Source organism: Bombus fervidus, chromosome 6, assembly GCF_041682495.2.
Source record: "Bombus fervidus isolate BK054 chromosome 6, iyBomFerv1, whole genome shotgun sequence".
Lineage (NCBI taxonomy): Eukaryota > Metazoa > Arthropoda > Insecta > Hymenoptera > Apidae > Bombus > Bombus fervidus.
Window position 1 is genome coordinate 14,846,937 of NC_091522.1, and position 19,177 is coordinate 14,866,113.

Below are 19,177 nucleotides of genomic sequence, written 5' to 3' on the forward strand. Positions count from 1 at the left end.
ATTTATTACGCTAGTTATTTGCGCTCGATTATTTGCTTTCAATAATTCGAATAATAACTTGAATGAGACAAAAAAGGGAAGAATTATATTAAAAAAGACGAATGAATTGAATGTGCATTTTTATTGCCATCAAATCTTTTTGAATCGTGCTAATATTCTTTAAATTTCTTCATCCTAATTTAAACGTTGAACGATGATCCACGCGTTAAAGAACATTAAGTCTAATCGCTTAATTGGCAGACTGTGCAAGCTCGATACTCCGTATACCCGGAAAATTTGAAATATAATAGGGTAACGTGTATGCTCATATGCACGTTCGGGCTCGGGATATAGGAGTGGGCGCGCTTGCATTTGCGCGTGCGTGTGCGCCTGCGTTTGCACTCGTGCGAAACGTTAGCGGTGAACAGCGAACGTTATCGAAGAGCGCGCGCGTTATCGAGCTCGAAAACGAAATTGCAAGTACTTAAGTAAGTAGATGCAATGAAGGTATCGCCAGGTTTAAACGCTGCTAGTGACGTGACAGTCGTCCAACGTGGCTAGACTGCTGGCTCTTAACGACGCCAGACTCAAGGAACTGTGATTCAAAGTATTCATGCCGTGAGGATCTTCGCAATGCAGGTACAATCGTGAACTAACGGACTTGTGACAGTCGGGGCACAGACGTTTCTTCTTTTTGTCGCGTCTCTTCAAGATATCGTACGCACACCTGTAAATTACACGGGTGCGGTCTAAATTAGTGAGAACGACTCGAACGAAAGGGAAGAATGAAATTTACGTTTTCGATTTCGCTTCACCTGGCATGCAGTATATGAGAGCAAGGCAGCGCTTCCAAGGAATCGGCTTCGAGGCCGAAAGGCTCGTTGCAGCCACCGCATCGCAATTCTAAATCTTCTTCCATCGCCGTGGCTAATCTCTCGTGATGAGCCTTTTGCTCTTCGTCTCCGAGAGAACCGTAAATTCGCGAGAGCCTCGATCTCACGGTTCTTACAAGGAACTACGTTCGAGAAAAAGGACGAGAAGAGTGGCATATGGTGGGACGAGGGTTGGAACGGGAGTAGAAAAAGACAGAAGCGAGTTGATCAGTGAAAAGTAAAAGACCGAAGAGGCAAAGACGGAGGATCTCTTACCTTCGCACCGACCGACCCAGCTACTTCGAGCAGCCTGGTGTTGAATTCGAGTGGACGACAGTTGCATATTTTGTGTTGGAGTCGAAGAGCCTCGAGACACCTCGCGGCACCGTCCATAGCTTCCATTTGACAGAGTCGATCTCCGGTCGCTGCCGCCGAACCCATCGCGCTCTCGTACTGTCGGAATGCTTTCTACGACCGATTCGATACGTAACACGCAACTACGTGTACCTATTCCGTTCGTTTACGTGGCAACAATAATTCCTTCTTCCGCTTTTCATACATTTTACACGTACTTACATTTATGTCCGATTTCTTCCTATAAATATCTCCCATTATTCGTATACTTCTGGCGTAGCTGGCCTGATCTCCAGAAACAAGGGACAATCGCGTTGCCTCCTACGACATAAAGAGTGAAAATTAGAAACGGATATCGGATAGATACGGACGGACGGTTGTGGATCGGAGAAGGTCAGGAAGATCAAGTTTTACCGCCTACCGAACAGTAATCGTGGGCGTCGCCGAGTTCTCCTTTTTTTCGAAGCGCCGCTGCCATTTGAAGGAGAGCCGCCCTATGATGTCGGGAATTTAAGTCGCCTAGCTGCAAGCTTCTCGATAGATCGTACGCTCTAGCCGCGTACCTGGCGCTCTTGTCGGCGTCGTGTAATCTGCAGAACAGCTCCGACAATCCCACGTATACCTGTAAATCGATAAATACGAGATACACAGAGACGCACGCACGTACAAACACACCAACATCTTGCGTCGTAGCTATCGAATTTCCAATTACTTACCTGTAATTCCAACGACGGGTCTTGAATCGAGTGAGCAATTTTGTGAGCTCTCTGAAAAGCTTCCAAAGCTTTGCAAAATCCTGCTAATTCCAAGTGAACTCTGCCTACGGTCAGATGAACCAATCCAGCAGTCGCGCACTGGTCGCATTCATTGTACAAGCTGCGAGGTAATGTACAGATAGGATAATATCGTTCATATCCTTGTCGAGTCGACGAATCGATCAATGACGAAAAAACTCGAGAATCGAAAGAGATTCGAAGGATTACTTATGGTACTTATAGCGATTATCAAGAAAGAGACGGGTACCTATGTCTGGCATAATCCAAGGCCCTATCGAGCGCGCCCAATCTTTCGTGCGCTCTTGCCAGATTTAAGTACGCCTCTGCCCGCATGTTTGGCGAATCCAACTCCTCGGAAATGCACAACTGTTTGTGCCCGAAATCGATGCTATCTCTGAAAGTACATCAATGTGTACGATGAAGTATCGTTATCGCGCGTATCGTATCGTTATTGCTCTCGCTCTCGCGGTGATTCTACTCGATCAAGGTCGAGAGTTCCATTCGCAGAACGCGTAAGAGAAACGGAAGCAAGATCGTAAGTGGCGAGAGGCGGAGAGGCGCTGAATGCTCTTTTAGCGGAGAACGAGCGTAACGAGCATCCAAGAGCAATAGCGAACACTTTGGTTGGTTGGATGGCTGGTTTTTTTCTCGCATCTGGCTTCTGGCGCTTCGCCTCTCGCTTCCGAACAGACTGATTTCCATATCAAGGATTTTCGAACGTTTTCGAAGTATCGCGACGACTTATCAACTAAATATCGTCTCTTGCTTACAGACTCTCTATTAAGCTCTTTTCTCTTCCTGGTTCGTAGTTACAAGGCTGATATAAAGCTACAAGGCTGACGACAGTACCTCTCCATAACGGTGAAGTGGGTTGAACAGCCTGGACAACCGGTGCCTTTCGGCGAAACAACCCGACTCGTTTCCCTCTTTTCATTCATCTTTCCTCCTCCTCATCCGACTCTTGTTCTTCCTCCCCCTTTCCCTGCCGTTTCGTTTCCCACTCCCACTTTCCATTTACTTCGATATCGGTACTACTCGTTCGGAATGCAGGGCGTATTTCGACTCGAATAACTTACAACGAAACGTTTCAGAACAACGTTCGAAGCGTTCGAAGGAAGAAGAGAGATACTAGCTAGTTATAGAAGGTAGGTCGAAGCGTGGAAGGATTCCGTTGGATCTTTAAATACGTACCTATACTTGCCCCAATCCATATAGGCTTGATACAGATAACCGAGAAGAGCGAACTTATCCTCTCGTTGCCTGATGTTCTTCAATGCACCCCTCCATTTGCGAACAGCAGCCTGCTGTTTGTGAGCGCGATACAGCTTCAAGCCCTGTTCCACCTGAAACAAGCGAAATCATCGCGGAATGCGGAAATTCGTATTCGTTTGACGGAGTAGCGGTTATTCGCGGCTGCGCTCGCGGCACCACCGGAAACAAAATCGTTCGCGTTACGCGTTCCAAGCTTCGTTTCGTTGTAGCGTCGCGCGTAACATCGCTAAGCTAAAGCGACGAGGGAGAAGGTCGTATCGATTCGGCCTTGAACTTCCTCCACCGGTGGTTTAAGATCCGCCGATCCCGTGTAACATAAATAGCGCATGGTCGACCTCGACGATACCGGAGGGAGCAAAGCGATCAGACTGCAACGCGGCAACGTGTAAACGCAACGCGACTAACACGCTTGACGAGTTTAAGCGTTTTAAGCGTTTTTCCGATCAACCGGAAACCCTTCCCTTCCTGACTTATTTCTCCCCTTTCACCGCTGTCACCTCTCTTTCCCTTCTCATCTCCTCTCTTCTCTTTGCTTCGCTTCGCTTCCGTTCTATGGCCATTGCAATCGCGCGATCGTTGGATACACGTCGCAAGGATGCGAGAACACGAATATACACGGATCGATTTTACGGCTAGCGTGACTGGCGATCACCGTCGCGTGCACCTCGTTCGCGTTCTCGACAATGACCGTGAGCGAGAGATTGGCAGAAGGGGCCAAAGGGAGATGCAGATAGGAGGGAAAGGGGAGAAAAAAGAGACGACGGTCGCGTGGCGGTCTCGAATAGCGATAAAAAGTCGCGGTCGCTCGGAGATAGAAAATTTGCGATGTTTTACCCGTCTCCGAGCCATGTGCTGATCCAAGCGACGTCTGCAACCTATCAGACATTCCCAGAGACCAGAGCCGGACCTGCCGTTCTGGTAATGGCCGTTTCCGTTCGAATTCTGATGACGATAGTCGTCTTCGGTGAATTCGCAGACGTCCAGCGGATGCCGCGACCCGTCCGGACTTCCCAGCAGAGCGGTTGCGGAGAGTTGATGACTGGCCGGTCCGCTGTAAATTTCCAGCAACGATTCAGAGCGTCGTTCAACTCGTCGAGCGTATCGTTGTTTTTCGATTCGCGGACCAAGCGTACGACCAAGCGTCGAGATCGAGGATCGTGCCTCTGTCACGCGGTTACCGGAGACAGTTTGGCGTCGTTCCAGCCATCGTGTCTTGATTTTCTTACCGCCAACGCCTATCTACGTTTCGGATCAACGTACCACTGCATTGCGACCCTTAGCCCTTTTTATCCTCCAGCTACTACTATCTTGGAACGCGATCGCGATTGCATCGTCGGCCAAACGAAGTCGACGTACGAGCGTACGACGTATCTCATTGACGCGACGCGACGCGACGCTTCCCCATTGGTTGTAGCAGTCGCAGCAGCAGCAGCAACAACAACAACAACAACAACAACAACAGTAGCAGCAGCAGCAACAATAACAGTTACAGCTACGGCGGTTGTCAGCGTTGAAGAAGCGCGCGTGTCCGATCGCGAAATTCCGTTTGCCAGCTTGAGACGAACGACCTGTGTGCTAGTCACCGTGGGCGAGGCACCTGTGACCTCTTTTCCTGACCTATATACCAACTTGCCGAGTACCGCCGCGGTACCGCGACAATTGCCCCTCCCCACCCCTTCCGTTCCGTTTCCTTCCGCGTTTCGACTCTCCGGAGAGAAAGCCGAAACCTATTTCGAACGAGCAAACGAACCGTTTACTCGTACTTGCCGTCTGAACGAGTTTTTCGCCCGGGTCGATACTTGCCCGAGGTAATCTCTCGAAGAGACAGATTCCCACGACATGATTGCTTTTGTTTTTCCTCGTTATTTCGTCCTCCGGTATGGGTGTTCCGATATTCTCAGACAACAAGAGCATATCAACTTCCCCCGTCGGCAGCGGCATTGCTCCGACGATGCTCGCGAGTCGTCGTCCCGAAACGGCACAACATATCCCTCTCGTTACGTCGTACCGACGCTCGATGTGCCATCACGAGTGTACGTCTCGTCGCCTCGACTCTTTCGGTCTCGCGAGTCGTTCGGATCTCGATTCGACGAAACGTTCGAGGAAGGAAATTCACGGCTGATCGGCGTCGGTGCCGATCAAACAGAAATTAGTACGATGTTTTGAGGTAGCTTCTTTTAGCGACGCATCCGTTATACTTGAGTTTGGACGAGTTGTTTTTGCGTGTCGACGGAGTAAATTACATTCGCGCGATTCGGAAAAATAGAGTTTCTGTTTTCGCGAGTCTTTGTACTTGCGTTTAATTGAGCATCGCGCGAAAAAGCTTGCTTTCCGAGAGTTTGTTCAGAAGAGAACGAAAGAACTTTACGGTAACGACCAGAGAGAAAAGGATGGATGGATGGAGGATAGGGAGAGAGTGAGAGAGAGAGAGAGAGAGAGAGAGAGAGAGAGAGAGAGAGAAAGAAAGGGAGAGAAAGAGAGGGGAATGGAGAGGGGAGAGTGGTAAAGGGAAAGAACAGAGGAAAGGAAGAGAGATTGAAACGAGAAGAATTAGGGCACAGGGGTGGGTGGTAAGTATCGCGGAATGGGATGTATTCGACGAGTGCCAGGAATCGAGCCACGCGTAAAGGGACCGACTATCAAGCGGTAAATAATTAACGTTCTGGCAATTTATTTTCAATTCGATTATCTTCGTACGGCCCGATCGACCGTATCTTTCCCATCGAGCGATATCTCGGAAAGTCACGACTCTCGCGCTTTACTATACTATATACTTGACTCTTTGTGTTTCGCTTCGAGCGTTCCGCGTCTTATTCCCCCTTCTATTCAAACTGATTATCGTTAAACGCATAACATCCTATAATCTTTAATGTAGTAACGAGACATGTACATAGATAGATTGACGCGCGCCGCTGATCTTCACGTACGTACTCGCGTCTGAGTGCTTGTCAGAACCGAAGCACGCGTTGTGTGTGTGTATAATATATATGTATGTATGTATGTATAGATACGTAACAACTATTTGGTATCGAACACAATGGTACTAAAGATAAAGGTAGAACACGACCGAAAAGGTTCGGTCGTAACGCGTCGCGTTGTTAACTCGTTCGTTTCATCGTCCGAGAACGTCGCGTCGTGTCACTTGCTCGATCTCGATCGACGACGCGCGATGCGTCGCAACGAGCTACGTAATCGACACGGTGTATTTCTTTTACGATGATCAGGTTCTTTCGTTACAGTTTTCCTCAGGTGATTTTTTGATCATCGGTTCGTTCGTTTCTTTTCTTCATTTTTCGTCATCTTCGGTCTCGTCCTGCGAAGGCCGATCGAAAGTTGGTCGTACGTACGCACGCGCACTCACACACACACGCACATTCGACTCGAAACTTCAGACAGTCGAAATAGCAAAGGATTCGCGCGGGATCGAAGATTATTCGTCTTATTCGCGGCGATCGACGCTGCGACGCCTACCACGGCGCAGTCACGAGTTTGGTAAACGCAATTTTGATACCGATCGTCGTATCAAGGGAAAACTCAAAGCGGTTCTGGATCAAAGCATCGAACGAAAGACTTCGAAACGAAGGAATCGATTTGAGATCGTAACGGTAACCGTAATGGCGGCCGAGATCGGTAGAGAGAAGGTAGTCGTCGACGACGATTTTTAGCGCCGATTCGGGGACGAGGAGAACTTGGCTTTCGAATCTGCCGCTCGTTCCAAACCGAAAGGTCGTACACGTTCAGGATCGAAACGCGTCCTGTGGCGTTTCGGTTTCGTAAAATCGGTAGCGGCAACGATCTTGCCCGGTTCAACACGGTCTCCAAATGTATCCTAGTCCGAAACGGTGTTTCCCCGTGTTCCCGACCGAATCTCCCTCTTATTCTCCTTCGCGACTTGTCGCGTTCCTTCTTCTGCCTTTTCCTCGTCGCTCGTCACACGCCACTCTCGCCACCTCTTCTTTCTTATTTCTCCCTCTCGTTGGTTCGTCTCGTGTTCTGTCGTCACGCAATCTCGAGAGATATCTGTTGGACGATCTCGAACAGCGTCGAGAGCGCGCGTTGCGCTTTACATCGACGTACGAGATGCTCCGAGGAGTTCGGAAACTCGGTCGAATCGTTCCGGATCACGACCGGATCCGTCGTTCGACCGTTCCCGAACCGTCGGGAAGATATCGTCCCCCTGTCGTTACCTCGTGGACGCGCTCGCTTCCTCGCGAAAATCAACCGGCAATGGTTGGGGTAGAACTGTCGCGCCCGAGCCGCAGCAGCCCGCAACACACGACCCGACCGATTCTCTCTTCTCCTTCCCGACCACCTCTCACCCCTTCGCAAACCCCTCGCAAACCCCTCGCAAAACCCCTCGCAAAACCCCTCTTCTCTCCTCTCTCCTCTCTCTCTCTCTTCTTCCACCCCCGACCTGTCTTCTCTTCTCTTCTCTTCTCTTCTCCTCTCCTCTCCTCTCCTCTCCTCTCCTCTCAACCCCTCCGCTTCCAATCCGCCTCTCTCCAACACTCCCCGCCGTTGCTCACCTCACCTCGCCTCGCCCCTCAGCCACGCTTTCCAACACTACCCTACCCTCTTCGCCTCGCCACCCTCGCACTGTGCTCTCGCTTTTCTCCTCACCTCCTGCCGCATCGCCCTGCCACGTTTTACCTCGCCTCTCCTTTCCACCGATCATTGCCATTCCCTCCTACAACCCCCTGTTCTATTCTGTCCTCTTTCTCTTCCTCTACACGGATACATATGCACACACACATACACACATATATACTAATATGCGATGGAGCACACGGGAACGGAATCTCTTCCGTATCCGGCAACGGCCCATCCCTACGTGCTTTCCGTTCTTCCACCTTCGTTGTAGCTACCAACAATTCCTATCAGATCTTCCCCTCTCGTAACTAGAGATTCGTCGCGCGTTTCGACGGTTCACCGAATCGACCTTTCGTTCGATTCCTTTCTCGTGACACGCGGACAGATCGAACCGTCGTGAATCGCACGAAAAATCTGCTTCTGCTCGCTCGAAGAAAGGAGCCGAAACAAACGAATGAGAAAATATGAAAACGCGCGCGCGCGCGCGCCAATCTTCCAACTTGACCCGCGTTTTCCTAAAAATGGGCGAGGCATTGCCCTTTCCTGAACTTTCAGCTTTGCCGGATGAGATATCCCAGCCAACCGAATCCTGAAAGGAGAAGAGAGTGACCCGTTTTTCGTCTCGCTTCTCCCATCCGGATCGTTTGCCTTGCGCGCGATTCTCCCTCTTCGTTTTCGACACGATCGTCTCCGAGTCGTTCCGAGATTTCACGAGAACCGTGCCGTTCACGGGGGTGCGATACAGCACTACCACCCCTGCTACGCGTGTCAAACTTTCTCTTCATGCTTAGCTACTTAACTATCCACATATACACACATACACACACACACACGTATTACCTCGACTCGGATACGCGCCTCTACACGCGTCGCGTCGGACGCCCTTACTCTCCACGGCCATCGAAATCACGCGTCGTTCTCACTGATCGTATTGGGCCGATAGCGAGAATCGACCGGGAAGATTCAGATTTTCGCGTTTTCGCGAAATGGAAAAATTTGTTCGGACAATCGGTCGTTGGTCTATCGTCGAGAACGCGATGAAATCGAGACGCTCTTCACTCCTGCCTCGTCCGTTTTGAATCGTTACGATACCTCGCGATCCTGCTTTATAAAATGTCGCCTGTAACTCGCGCGGTCCCTTGCCGCGATGTCGTTTTGCTATCTAGGTAAAGAGGTTACCGGTTCAAGGTCGATCCTAGTCATTCGTAGAATGTAGCTAGCGCGTTCGTGTTCGCTGCGTCGCCCTCGCCACCGACTCCAAAGTTTCCGTTTCTTTTCCTCTTTCTCGACCTTCGTACGGTCGATCGTTCGTTCTCGTCGATTCTTTTGCTTCTGTTCGATTACACGCGAATTAATTTCTCGTTGTTCGTTTCGAGGAGTTCTCTGGACTCTGAAGAAGCTTTATTCGTTCGATACGCTCAAAGTAGTTCGAGGGGAGGAGAAAGTCGATCGCATCCGTCGCGTCGCCTCGCGTCGTCTCGCGATTTTTATATCGTATTAACGGTATCCTGCACTTTGAATTCGAAGCGGGGTCAAAGCGTGGCAATTTCAGTCGACGATTCGATCGACGAGGAGAGTCGATAATGGAGCACTCGGAACGAAATTTGAGAAAGTCGGATCGAGTTGGAGGCGAGCGTGTTCCGCGCAACTATAGAACAACGTCGAGCAGCGGAGATTTCGGCGTTGCGACGCCGATCGCGAACAGGAGGATGGATCGTCGAGAGGAAAGCGACGATGGAGGCAGCGATTGGCGACGCGAGAACGAGTTCAGATGGAAAATGGAAAGATTCGAAACGCGGTATCGGCGGTTAAACCACACCCCGACGTGACGAGATTTGACCAGCCATTAGATGCGAGTAGGGAAAGAGAAGAGGCGGGACGATGCTGCTCGATCCCAGAGAATTTACACGGTCTCTAATTGGTCCGTTTCTCGTCGAAAATAATCCATCTGGGTGTAACCAGCTGCTAAACGTAGCTCGTAAAGTGTTCGAACGGTGTTGGCTAGGCGTGTGGGTTTTGGCGGTCGTAGAACGTGGTCCGATGCGTACGCGCGAGTGCGAGTGCGAGCGTGAACGCGAACGTGGTCGCTTACGATCGGCCGCTACGAGAGTCGACGAGAGAAAAGCTTTCGGGCGGCATTCGCGCACGTTTCAGGGCCACCCGCCGGATCCCGGTAAGCCCGCCGCGCCGCTTCCATCTTTACACGGACTTTGCTTACGTTTTTGCCTCGTCAAAATTTCCTATCGTCTCGAAATCTTCGATCGTCCATCGTCGATCGACGTTTCTTCGACGACGCGTTCGCTTCTTTCGTTCACTCGCGTATTCTCGCGTTTGCATTTGCCCGAGAGTCGGACGATTCGAACGACCTAGTGACCGCTAGGCCGATCGAACGACCGATCGATCGATAGATTCGATAGATAGATAGGTAGATCGTCGATGAAAACGGGAATGGAAGCCGGAACGTGGCCGTTGCTCGCGACGATCGCGATCGTTTCTCGCGACACGTGGTGCTCGACGTGAGAATCCGATCGTATCGCGAGTTACAGTTTTGCGGTGGCAAAGGTGGCGAGGCGTGTTTCGACGAACGACGTCTCGTCGGAAAGAACGAAAGGGAAAGGAAGAGGTGGGAAGGGAGGAGGAGAAAGAAGCGAAAGAAGAAGAGAAAGAAAGGGAGGAAGAACGCGTGAGCAAAAGCTTCGTATCGAGGTGCTTCGCGGGAAACGATGACTCTCGTGACAGACACGGTGTCTTACGCGTGTCAACCGGTCGGTAGACAGTCTTACGACGACGTTTACCATCACCATCACTTCCAACTTCGACATCATCATCATCATCACCTTCATCGTTACTATCACCATCGGCATCACTATCACTATTATCATCATCACCACCACCATCGCCGGCGACGAGGCGCGTACACATCCACCGATGATCCATCGATCGAGTGCCTGCAAGGATACCTGTCCGTGGGAAACGTGGACGAAGAAGCGAGAAATCGAGTGGTCGAAACAGCCGAAACCGATTCCGCGTTAGGATCGGCCAGCTCTGACCGTTATCGGTACGATAATCGCATCGTGTTCATCGATTCCAGTTCGACGATTGTCGTTCCCTCTTCCCTTCTGCCATCTTTTTTTCTTTCCTTTCTTTCGAGATTCAAGCGAAACTCACAGCGTAACGTCGCTCGTCGTTATAATTCGAGATTAAACGCGTCGACTGTTTTATCGCGTGTCAAACCATTTTCACCTCGTATTTCGCGTTCCGTTTAACCGCGTTTACCATCTTGAATCTATCGTCGTACCGACGATGCTCCCTTGGCTCTCGTGTTGTCAACCACCTGGAACGATTCCAATTGAGAACAACGTTCTCCGTGAAACGCGGTCCGGTCTCGTCTATCGAGCAGCGTGACGCGACGATATTTCCTAATTATTCGACTCGTTCCCTCGCTTGTAAAAGCCAAGCAAGAAGAAAGAAAGAAAGAAAGAAAGAAAGAAAGAAAGGAAGGAAGGAACGAAGGAGGAAGGAAGGAAGGAAGGCAGAAATAAAGAAAGAAAGAAAGAAGGCAAAATAGAGACGAAAAGAGTAAAAGTTTATGATGGGTCGACAGGTCACGAGCATCGCGGTACGCGGTGGACTCGGACGACGCGTCGTCCGTTGTATCGGTGGATGCTTCGGCCGATCTCGAGTCCGGTTCCGTCGAGGCCGAGGAGAGCAACGAGGGTAACGAGTCGAACGATCCGATCGAACCCAACGAATCGAACGAAAGAAGCAACGAGTCGAACGAGAACGAGCATGTGCCTCATCCTCACGTGGCACTGGACACCGCTGACACCACCGCCTCGACGCACGGACCACGTCGGTGTCTGCTCTGGGCTTGCAAAGCCTGCAAGAAGAAGACTGTGACCGTCGATCGAAGAAAAGCTGCTACTTTGCGTGAAAGAAGGCGCTTGAGAAAGGTTAGCCGAAATAGAATACGTTCGAATAGAATACGAGAATCGCGTGCCGGATCGATCTCCTCTCCGATCGATAGGTCTGCGTTTCAGGTGAACGAGGCGTTCGAAGTTTTGAAAAGGAGGACGAGCAACAATCCCAATCAACGATTACCGAAAGTAGAAATTCTACGGAACGCGATCGAGTACATCGAAGGTTTGGAAGCGTTGTTGCAGAGCAACAGATCCTCCGTAGCTCAGGGTCGCGGTTCGACTAACGATACGCCGGTAAGTATCGAAGGAGCCGATCGATCGTGCTCTAAACATCTTTTCTTAATGCTTATTTCTCACGACTACGTAGGTTGCGTTCCTCGCATCGGTTTTCATATCGGCCGAAACTACTCGTATTTCGTATTCGGTCCAAACAGAGAGAACGAATTCGACCGAATAATTTTTCAAGAACGAGCACGGTCGACCACGTGTCTTACACGTGTTCGTGACGCACTCGCACGAACGTTAAGTTTCGCGCTTAGACATCTTTTTGCGACATCCGGAACGATAAAATAATCGTTGGTGCGTCGTATCTTGTTTATACTTTTCCACGTAGTTTTAATCTATTTAACAACGAATTGGCAAGATACGGCGACCAGGAAACCGAACAGGCAGCCTGATTAAGTTTAACAAGTTACGAATAAAACAACCCGACTGGTTGGGTGAAAAGCGCGCAAACTGTCGCGTCGTAGCTCGTTGCACGGTCTTTGAAACGTAGAGCCAACGAGCCAACTACTTCGGGATTCTTCTCGAGGGGATTATACAATGAAATATATTTTCCTGGTATTTCGTATCGTGCAAACCGGTCGTCTCGTATCCTCGCTAAATATAAGCTCGATTCTGCGCATCGATTCGTGCCACGTTAGCGCACGCTTTTCTTCTATTCCACATGAAACCAAAGTTACTTTGCGCTCCGCTCGAGACCGAATGAAAAATCATCCTAACCATCGTAGTAAACACAATAGGTGTAATATACTGACCACGAGACGAACGAACGATCGGACCGAGATAAACGGATACTTGAAACGATCGTACACAAGATGAAAAGTGTCGTTGTACAGGTTGCGAAGAAAGAGAGAAACGGTTAAAAAATTCGTAGCGTGTAAATTAGGCAGCGAACGATCGTCGATCGCGACCTGTTTTCGTACTTAGAGATAAAAGCTTAGAGATAAATTCGAGATCTTATATGCTCGAGAAATTCGACTTTAAAAAGAAGACAACTTGTATCGACCTCCGACATCGAGGACGCGAAGCCATCTTCCAGAGCAAACATCGTGCTTATTTAAAGCAGCCGTTTCACACGCGAGCACCGGCGGTTAACGTATCCTACTTTACGATAAAAGCTCCTCGATTTCACTTTGCGTTTCATCTCAACGCGCATCCCGTCGCGTCGTGTTGTGTCGTTCGTCACCAGTTTCATCGCGTTGATCTCTCCCAAAAAGTCGCAGTCGTTCTCTCTCCCGTTGTCCAAATTCGTACTGCCGAAAAAATCGCTCGCGTTTCTTTTTTTTTATCCTCGGTTTCCATCGTGGTCGCGTTAAAAAATAATCTGAAAAACGTATTTCCCTCTTCGCAGAAATATATTACCGCAGCAAGTACACCTAGTTTCGTTGATAGCAGCGTCTCGTAACGAGCTACGAACGCGCGTCGATAAACGTACGAACGTACTTATGTACTTACGTTCTTGCGTACTTACGTACGGGCGTACGCACGCATATACGCACTCGCGATACCAAGCGATGGACAGTGCAGCGACGAACTGCCTTTACTCTAAGAATAGTTGGCCGCGACGACGCATATAGATACGCCGAAACAGATAAAATGTATACATGGTGTTTAGCGTTTGACAGAGAGCGGAGAAACGTACGCGAGAAAGAAAGTCGCGAACATGTTCACCGGCGACTTATTCGACGAAATTTTACCTTTCTTTTCGATTGCTCGTTGTCATTGATAATCTACGTTCGTCGAACTTGCTCCGAACTTCGTTCAACGTTTTACGTTTCTCGATCTTTAAAAACCGCTACATGGCGAGCTGGTGATTCGTAGCTGACGCGATATTCGTACGATGGAATCGAACTTTTCTTAATACGCGTCTAGCGTATTTCGCTACATTTTATCGCTATCGTCGCTAAAGCCGATAATCGCAAGAGCTGGCTTCGTTATTTGCAGGGTGCAACTTCCCCGCGATACGTGACGGAAAGGCTGAGACAGTTCTCGGACCCTCTGGCGAGGTTTCAACCCATCAACGGTGAGTGAGATTCTATCCACGAAACGGTAATTTTCGTTCGCGACGCCACGTTGAAACGCTGAAACGTTGAAACGCTAAAGCACGTGGAAAGGGAGGAGGAAGCGACTATTAAGGAGCGTGCGACCCATCGACCGGCTTCTCTAGTTTGCGCTCAACGATTCCAAAATGGTAGATCGTGCGTGTTATACCGGTATTTTTAAGTAGATTAATGCTTGACACGAGACGGAGCATTAAGCAGATCGGTATTAATGAGTTTTGTCACCCTTGAGTGACACTCCGTTTCTATTCGGTTACACTCGCTGCTATAGATAGCCCACCCGTGAGTTTCCGAGGAGATGCAACGTCCTCCCGTCCCTACAGTCCGATACAGTCGACCGCTCGCGTCTCGCTCGCGTCTCCCTCGCGGGTCGCGTTACTCGCGACAGTCTACAAGCCACGCGCCACGCGTCATGGTTCACGGTGCATCGTGCATCCTACACCCTACTTACATACACCTCTAGCCGGCAACGAAATCGAGAAATACACGCGCGCGCTTCCATACATCCTCCTCGGCTGCTATCGTTCGATGCTCAACCCCGTTTCCTAGCTATTTTCGCGTCCGATATTCTACCAGATTTCCCTGTTTTTCCGACCTGCCGAATACACGGCGGAATTAATTGGCCCAGATTCTCAAAATAGACCACCGGTCTCATCTTCGCTTTCGCGCAAATCTGCGCTACGCGAATCTCTTCGCGAACAAATCGAACGGAAACTGTTTGTCTCGAGGCATCACGTTCGAGAACGACAACGAAGGAAAATCGGGGATATTCGCGTTCGTATCTACTTATGCCAATTCGATGGCGCCGTCGGCTAAACGAATCCCTTTGCGAGCCAAAACGAACAGCTCGCGCAACCCTGCTATTTCGATCGTTGAAATAACTCGAGATTAATTAGCGTTAATGAATATCTGACTATTGCGTACCGTGAAACATAATTCAAGTCACCGGGAAGAAGAATGCGTTCGTTTGCTCGAAGACGAGTCGCAAGATCGGCGAACGTACGAGCAAACGAGCACCCGTATACACGCGCACGTGAAATCGTGTCTTGTATTTAGCGTCGAATCGCGAGATTCCTTCGTCACGGTTTTTTTCGACCGTCGTAGTAACGATGACTTGCAACAATTTGAAAGAAACAGGTGACGAGGGAAGGAGCAAGACACGGAGAGAAGGAAATGGTGGCAGTTGAATTTCGTGGCACGAGTTTCTCGTTAAACGAAACAGTCTATAATTCACGATCACACCGCGACGCATTCGCCAAGTCGCAGTCGTCCACGAACCAAGGAAAAAAGAGCTGCGAGCTCCTCGGTAGGAATAGGCATCGTTGCAACGACGAGAAACAAGTTCCTCTCTGTGAACGCGAAGGGTACCGATGCCAAGAGATTTATCGAACCGTATCCCACTAATGCGGATCCTGATTATTTCGATCAATGTCCCAAGATTCCGTTACGCTACCTAACAAATCATATTTCACAACTTTTAACCGAACGAGTTTCCAACATTTCACGAAATTTCTAATATTCTTTGGAAACTCCTTTGGGGAATCGTCGTACCACTGTCGTCATTTTTTTCTCGTTAGTCGCTATTAGCAACGATACGATACGATCGTGTCACCGTACTGAAACGCGAAACGCGCGTGTACATACATTTTCTTCTGATCGATCTGTCCTGATAACCGCGAATCGCCGTATATAGCGCACGCAAGTAGTCTCAGTTTGTAAGCAACTACGTTACCGATTTGGTGGATCGTCGAACGATAAGAAAATTCAAGTCGCCTCAAAGTGCCATATATTGCCACGGTACATTAGTATGACGCATCGTCGCCGGACCATCCTTTTGCCAACGGAACGGTCGTTTAAGCGCGGCGGAAGCTGCGTCCAAAATACATACTTTGCCACATCCAGAATTCTCTCGAAAATTTCCTTGTCCTCGCTTGTTTCGCGCTTTTCTCTACTCTCCTTCCACATTTTCCACCCAACTTCTACATCTTGTCTCGCTGTCGCCCATCAGCGTCTTCCGTTTTCTTTTCCAAACTACGCGTCCCTCTCTTCCCCCGGCCAATTTCTATTCCCAGTTATTCCTTTATTCTTCGATATTTGCCGCTTCTACCTTTTTCCTTGTTTTTTCTTATGTTAGTTCGGCGAAAGCAACTTCATTCGACGTATGCGCTAGTGCACGATGCGATCCAAAGCGTTGCGATCGAAAACAAAGAGCGTCTTTACAGAGGGACGTTCAATGTTCGCGAAGGGCTTCTGACGTCGTTGTCGCGTTTCTCGCTAATGGGACCAAGTGAAAGGTTCCTTGTGTTTCTCTTTAACGTCGAAAAAACACAAGCAACGGTTCGGGTCGCCGCGGCGCGATGGTAAGGACGAATCGAGCGAACTGCGAGCGAATCGGTGCTCTTTGAAGACCGTCAGGGATGTAATTAAGCCGTTTCGCTTTCAGCTTTCGCACGACTTTTCCTTCTCTTTTTCTGATCGGTACATCCTCGTCGGTATACCGCGATCGCTAAATAACTCATCTGGACAACATTCGCGCGCACCTACCCGATTAAAGTCGCGTCGAAAGCATCGCAACCCGGTTTCAACGAGAGGATCTCATTTTTGACTCGGTTTTCTCCAATAACGCGTAATTATACCGTTAATAATACTGGTCACGTGCGTCGTCACGTGCGGTTGTTACGTTCGATATTTATGTAGGCTTACGGTTAATTCGATTAACTCGCAAACCGAAAGCTTCGACTCTTAACAATCTTGCGAGCATGTTTATAAGATAAGGAAGCGTTAGATAATAATTTGTGCAAAGTGATTAGCGACGAAGTGATTTAAGTGATTAGCGCCGGTTCGTTTTTGTCTTTCGACAGGATTCGAGGGAACGGTGGAACCGCAATCGTCTCAGCTCAGTGGAAGCAGCTTGGATCGCCTCAACATGATCGTCCAGAGCATCAACGGACCGACTCACGGGGCCACCGACGCGCTTCGATATCCTTCGCAGCAGTGACACACAACGTTGTGTTACAGACACAGGTGTTCCAAAGGAATCATCGATCTTTCTCAATTCACTGTTCCTGGAACCACCGTTGAACGCATCATCGTGTGGATATATCAAGTTCCTAAAATGCATCGGCTTAAACGTATGCTCTTCTCTGTAATATCGCTCAATGATCGTTTTATTCGAGGTAGTTTCGTTATCAAACGAGTTCTTTCAAATGGAATATTTACATACGCGCTATCTTTCAACTATTTTCTGCCGATCGTGTAATTGAATCGTAATCGAAATAACTTATCTGCATCGCTTCGATTCGATTTTATTCGATACAGCGACGGCGTGTACTATTAATTATCTCTCTGTATATAAATATACATGTATACGTATATATACATAAGCACGTGTATGCAGACAACACATATACATATTCATATACATACAGAAATACATTGATACATTCAAATTTATAAATGCGTACCATAATAAAATATATCGGGATACGTTAAACTAAGTATCGCAAAAGATATGCGCGCTCTTGTTTAAGCTGCCTTCGTATTTTATCGTGTCTTATTTATTATACTTCCCCTTCTGTTTCGTGCACATCATCCATTCAATTTATCGTTGTATTTTTTTATCGATGACCACGCAGCCATTGCAATATTGTAGCCAATGATTATAGAAGCGTCCGAAACATTTATCGACTCTTGGCGTTTCGAATGGTAAGCGGGAAACCAAAAAACGGCTATTCCCCTCCACACTCAACCGAAGATACGCACGTGCATCGGCTTTGCAACTACAAAATACATAAGTATATGTACACATATGTAAGTACTTACATAGTAGAAAGACAGACGTTGCTAACGCTCGATTTCGTTCGGACGACGACGAAGTGTAACCGTAAACGTAAACACGGTCTATGTATTATATAGACACGTATTCCTCTTGGCTTCATCTCGCTTTCTTTCTTTCTTTCAACGATATGGTTCTTCGCCCAAGGAGACAGCTTGAGTCTTACTCGATTTATGAATGCGCCTTTGAAAAGCAACGGTCGGCACGACCAAAAGATCTAGCTCCGGAAACCAGAGACTACTTTTAACCAGATAAATTGGGAGTCTTAGAAAATCTAGACTATCAACGTGTTCCCTCTGTCGCGATATCGGCACGTATTCAAAACATCCTGTAAAACGCGTCCCTCGAGACACGCATCTACACATCTGTCCTCTCCTTCTTTGGTATTCCCCCATGTTTTCCCATGAATGGAAACTTTAAAGATTACCGCCACACATTATCGTGCTGTGCCATACCGTACCGACGCACCATTCTGTTCAGACAAGAATCTTTCAGATTTTTCTCATCTTCTACCATTTCCTCCTCAAATCCCAAACTCATAAAATCATACGCCATCTGTCGCGTGCTCTTTCATCAGAAATTTCCATTCCATTTCGATTCGTCCTTGGCAAACGACGATTGTCCCTCGTTGCAGAATGTTTCCTTTCCCGTCAATTGTCATACATTTTTGAAACGCCTGTAATATAGGAAAAATAATAAAATACAATTTTACAAGGACTACAAACTCATTTTGAATTTTAACTTTTGGTAACAATGAATCTCTGTAATTAAGAGAAAAGAGAGAAAACATTGGGGTACTGGGGTTACCCAACATTAGCCGAAAATATCCATGTCGCGGGAGTAAGAATAGTTGAGCACGACATAAATATTTTTGGAGTTACTGACCCGTCAAAACTCTCCGTACTTTGAGCAAAGCGTATATCTTCCGAATGTCTCTTTGAATACTGGTCGCTCCTCCGTCGAAACCGAAGGAATTACAACAAGCGGCGCGGAAACGGTAAAGTGATACAACAATCGCGATAGAAAACATATGCCTCTCTTATAGCGGAACATACTTACATACATCTCTGACGAAATTCGCACTATGCTTAAAATTAACTGCAGTGACGTGAGCTTCTTGCAAATTCTAATTTACCATTAACGAAATAAACGTGCTTTATATTTTACTTGAGGACACAATTCGCGTACATCTATCGTGATACGACAGACAAGTAGTCAATACTCTTGTCGCCATCTG

The 19,177-nt window shown here is 48.3% G+C and overlaps 2 protein-coding genes across 4 annotated transcripts; one reads left to right on the top strand and one right to left on the bottom strand.

Moving 5' to 3' along the window:
- Window positions 1-102: 102 nt before the first annotated feature.
- Window positions 103-19,138, bottom strand: LOC139988278 (43 kDa receptor-associated protein of the synapse homolog). 3 transcript variants are annotated; one of them, XM_072005491.1, is made up of 11 exons: window positions 19,000-19,137; window positions 17,928-18,616; window positions 4,088-4,304; window positions 3,173-3,324; window positions 2,229-2,375; window positions 1,922-2,081; window positions 1,627-1,827; window positions 1,428-1,526; window positions 1,128-1,319; window positions 795-994; window positions 103-706 (listed from the first exon to the last, which is right to left on the bottom strand). In XM_072005491.1, exons 2-11 carry the CDS (start codon window positions 18,041-18,043, stop codon window positions 499-501), a joined length of 1,692 nt encoding a protein of 563 aa, XP_071861592.1. In that variant the 5' UTR covers window positions 18,044-18,616; window positions 19,000-19,137; the 3' UTR covers window positions 103-498. The 3 variants fall into 3 exon arrangements, with proteins under 3 accessions (XP_071861592.1, XP_071861593.1, XP_071861595.1); XM_072005494.1 differs by having other exon boundaries at window positions 468-706; window positions 776-994; window positions 19,000-19,138; XM_072005492.1 differs by lacking the exons at window positions 17,928-18,616; window positions 19,000-19,137 and adding an exon at window positions 5,057-7,569.
- On the top strand, window positions 8,726-17,646 carry Nau (myogenic-determination protein nautilus). Its single transcript, XM_072005525.1, has 5 exons — window positions 8,726-10,901; window positions 11,448-11,796; window positions 11,884-12,057; window positions 13,990-14,068; window positions 16,967-17,646. The coding sequence occupies exons 1-5, from the start codon at window positions 10,567-10,569 to the stop codon at window positions 17,101-17,103; spliced, it is 1,074 nt and encodes a 357-aa protein (XP_071861626.1). The 5' UTR covers window positions 8,726-10,566; the 3' UTR covers window positions 17,104-17,646.
- Window positions 19,139-19,177: the final 39 nt, after the last annotated feature.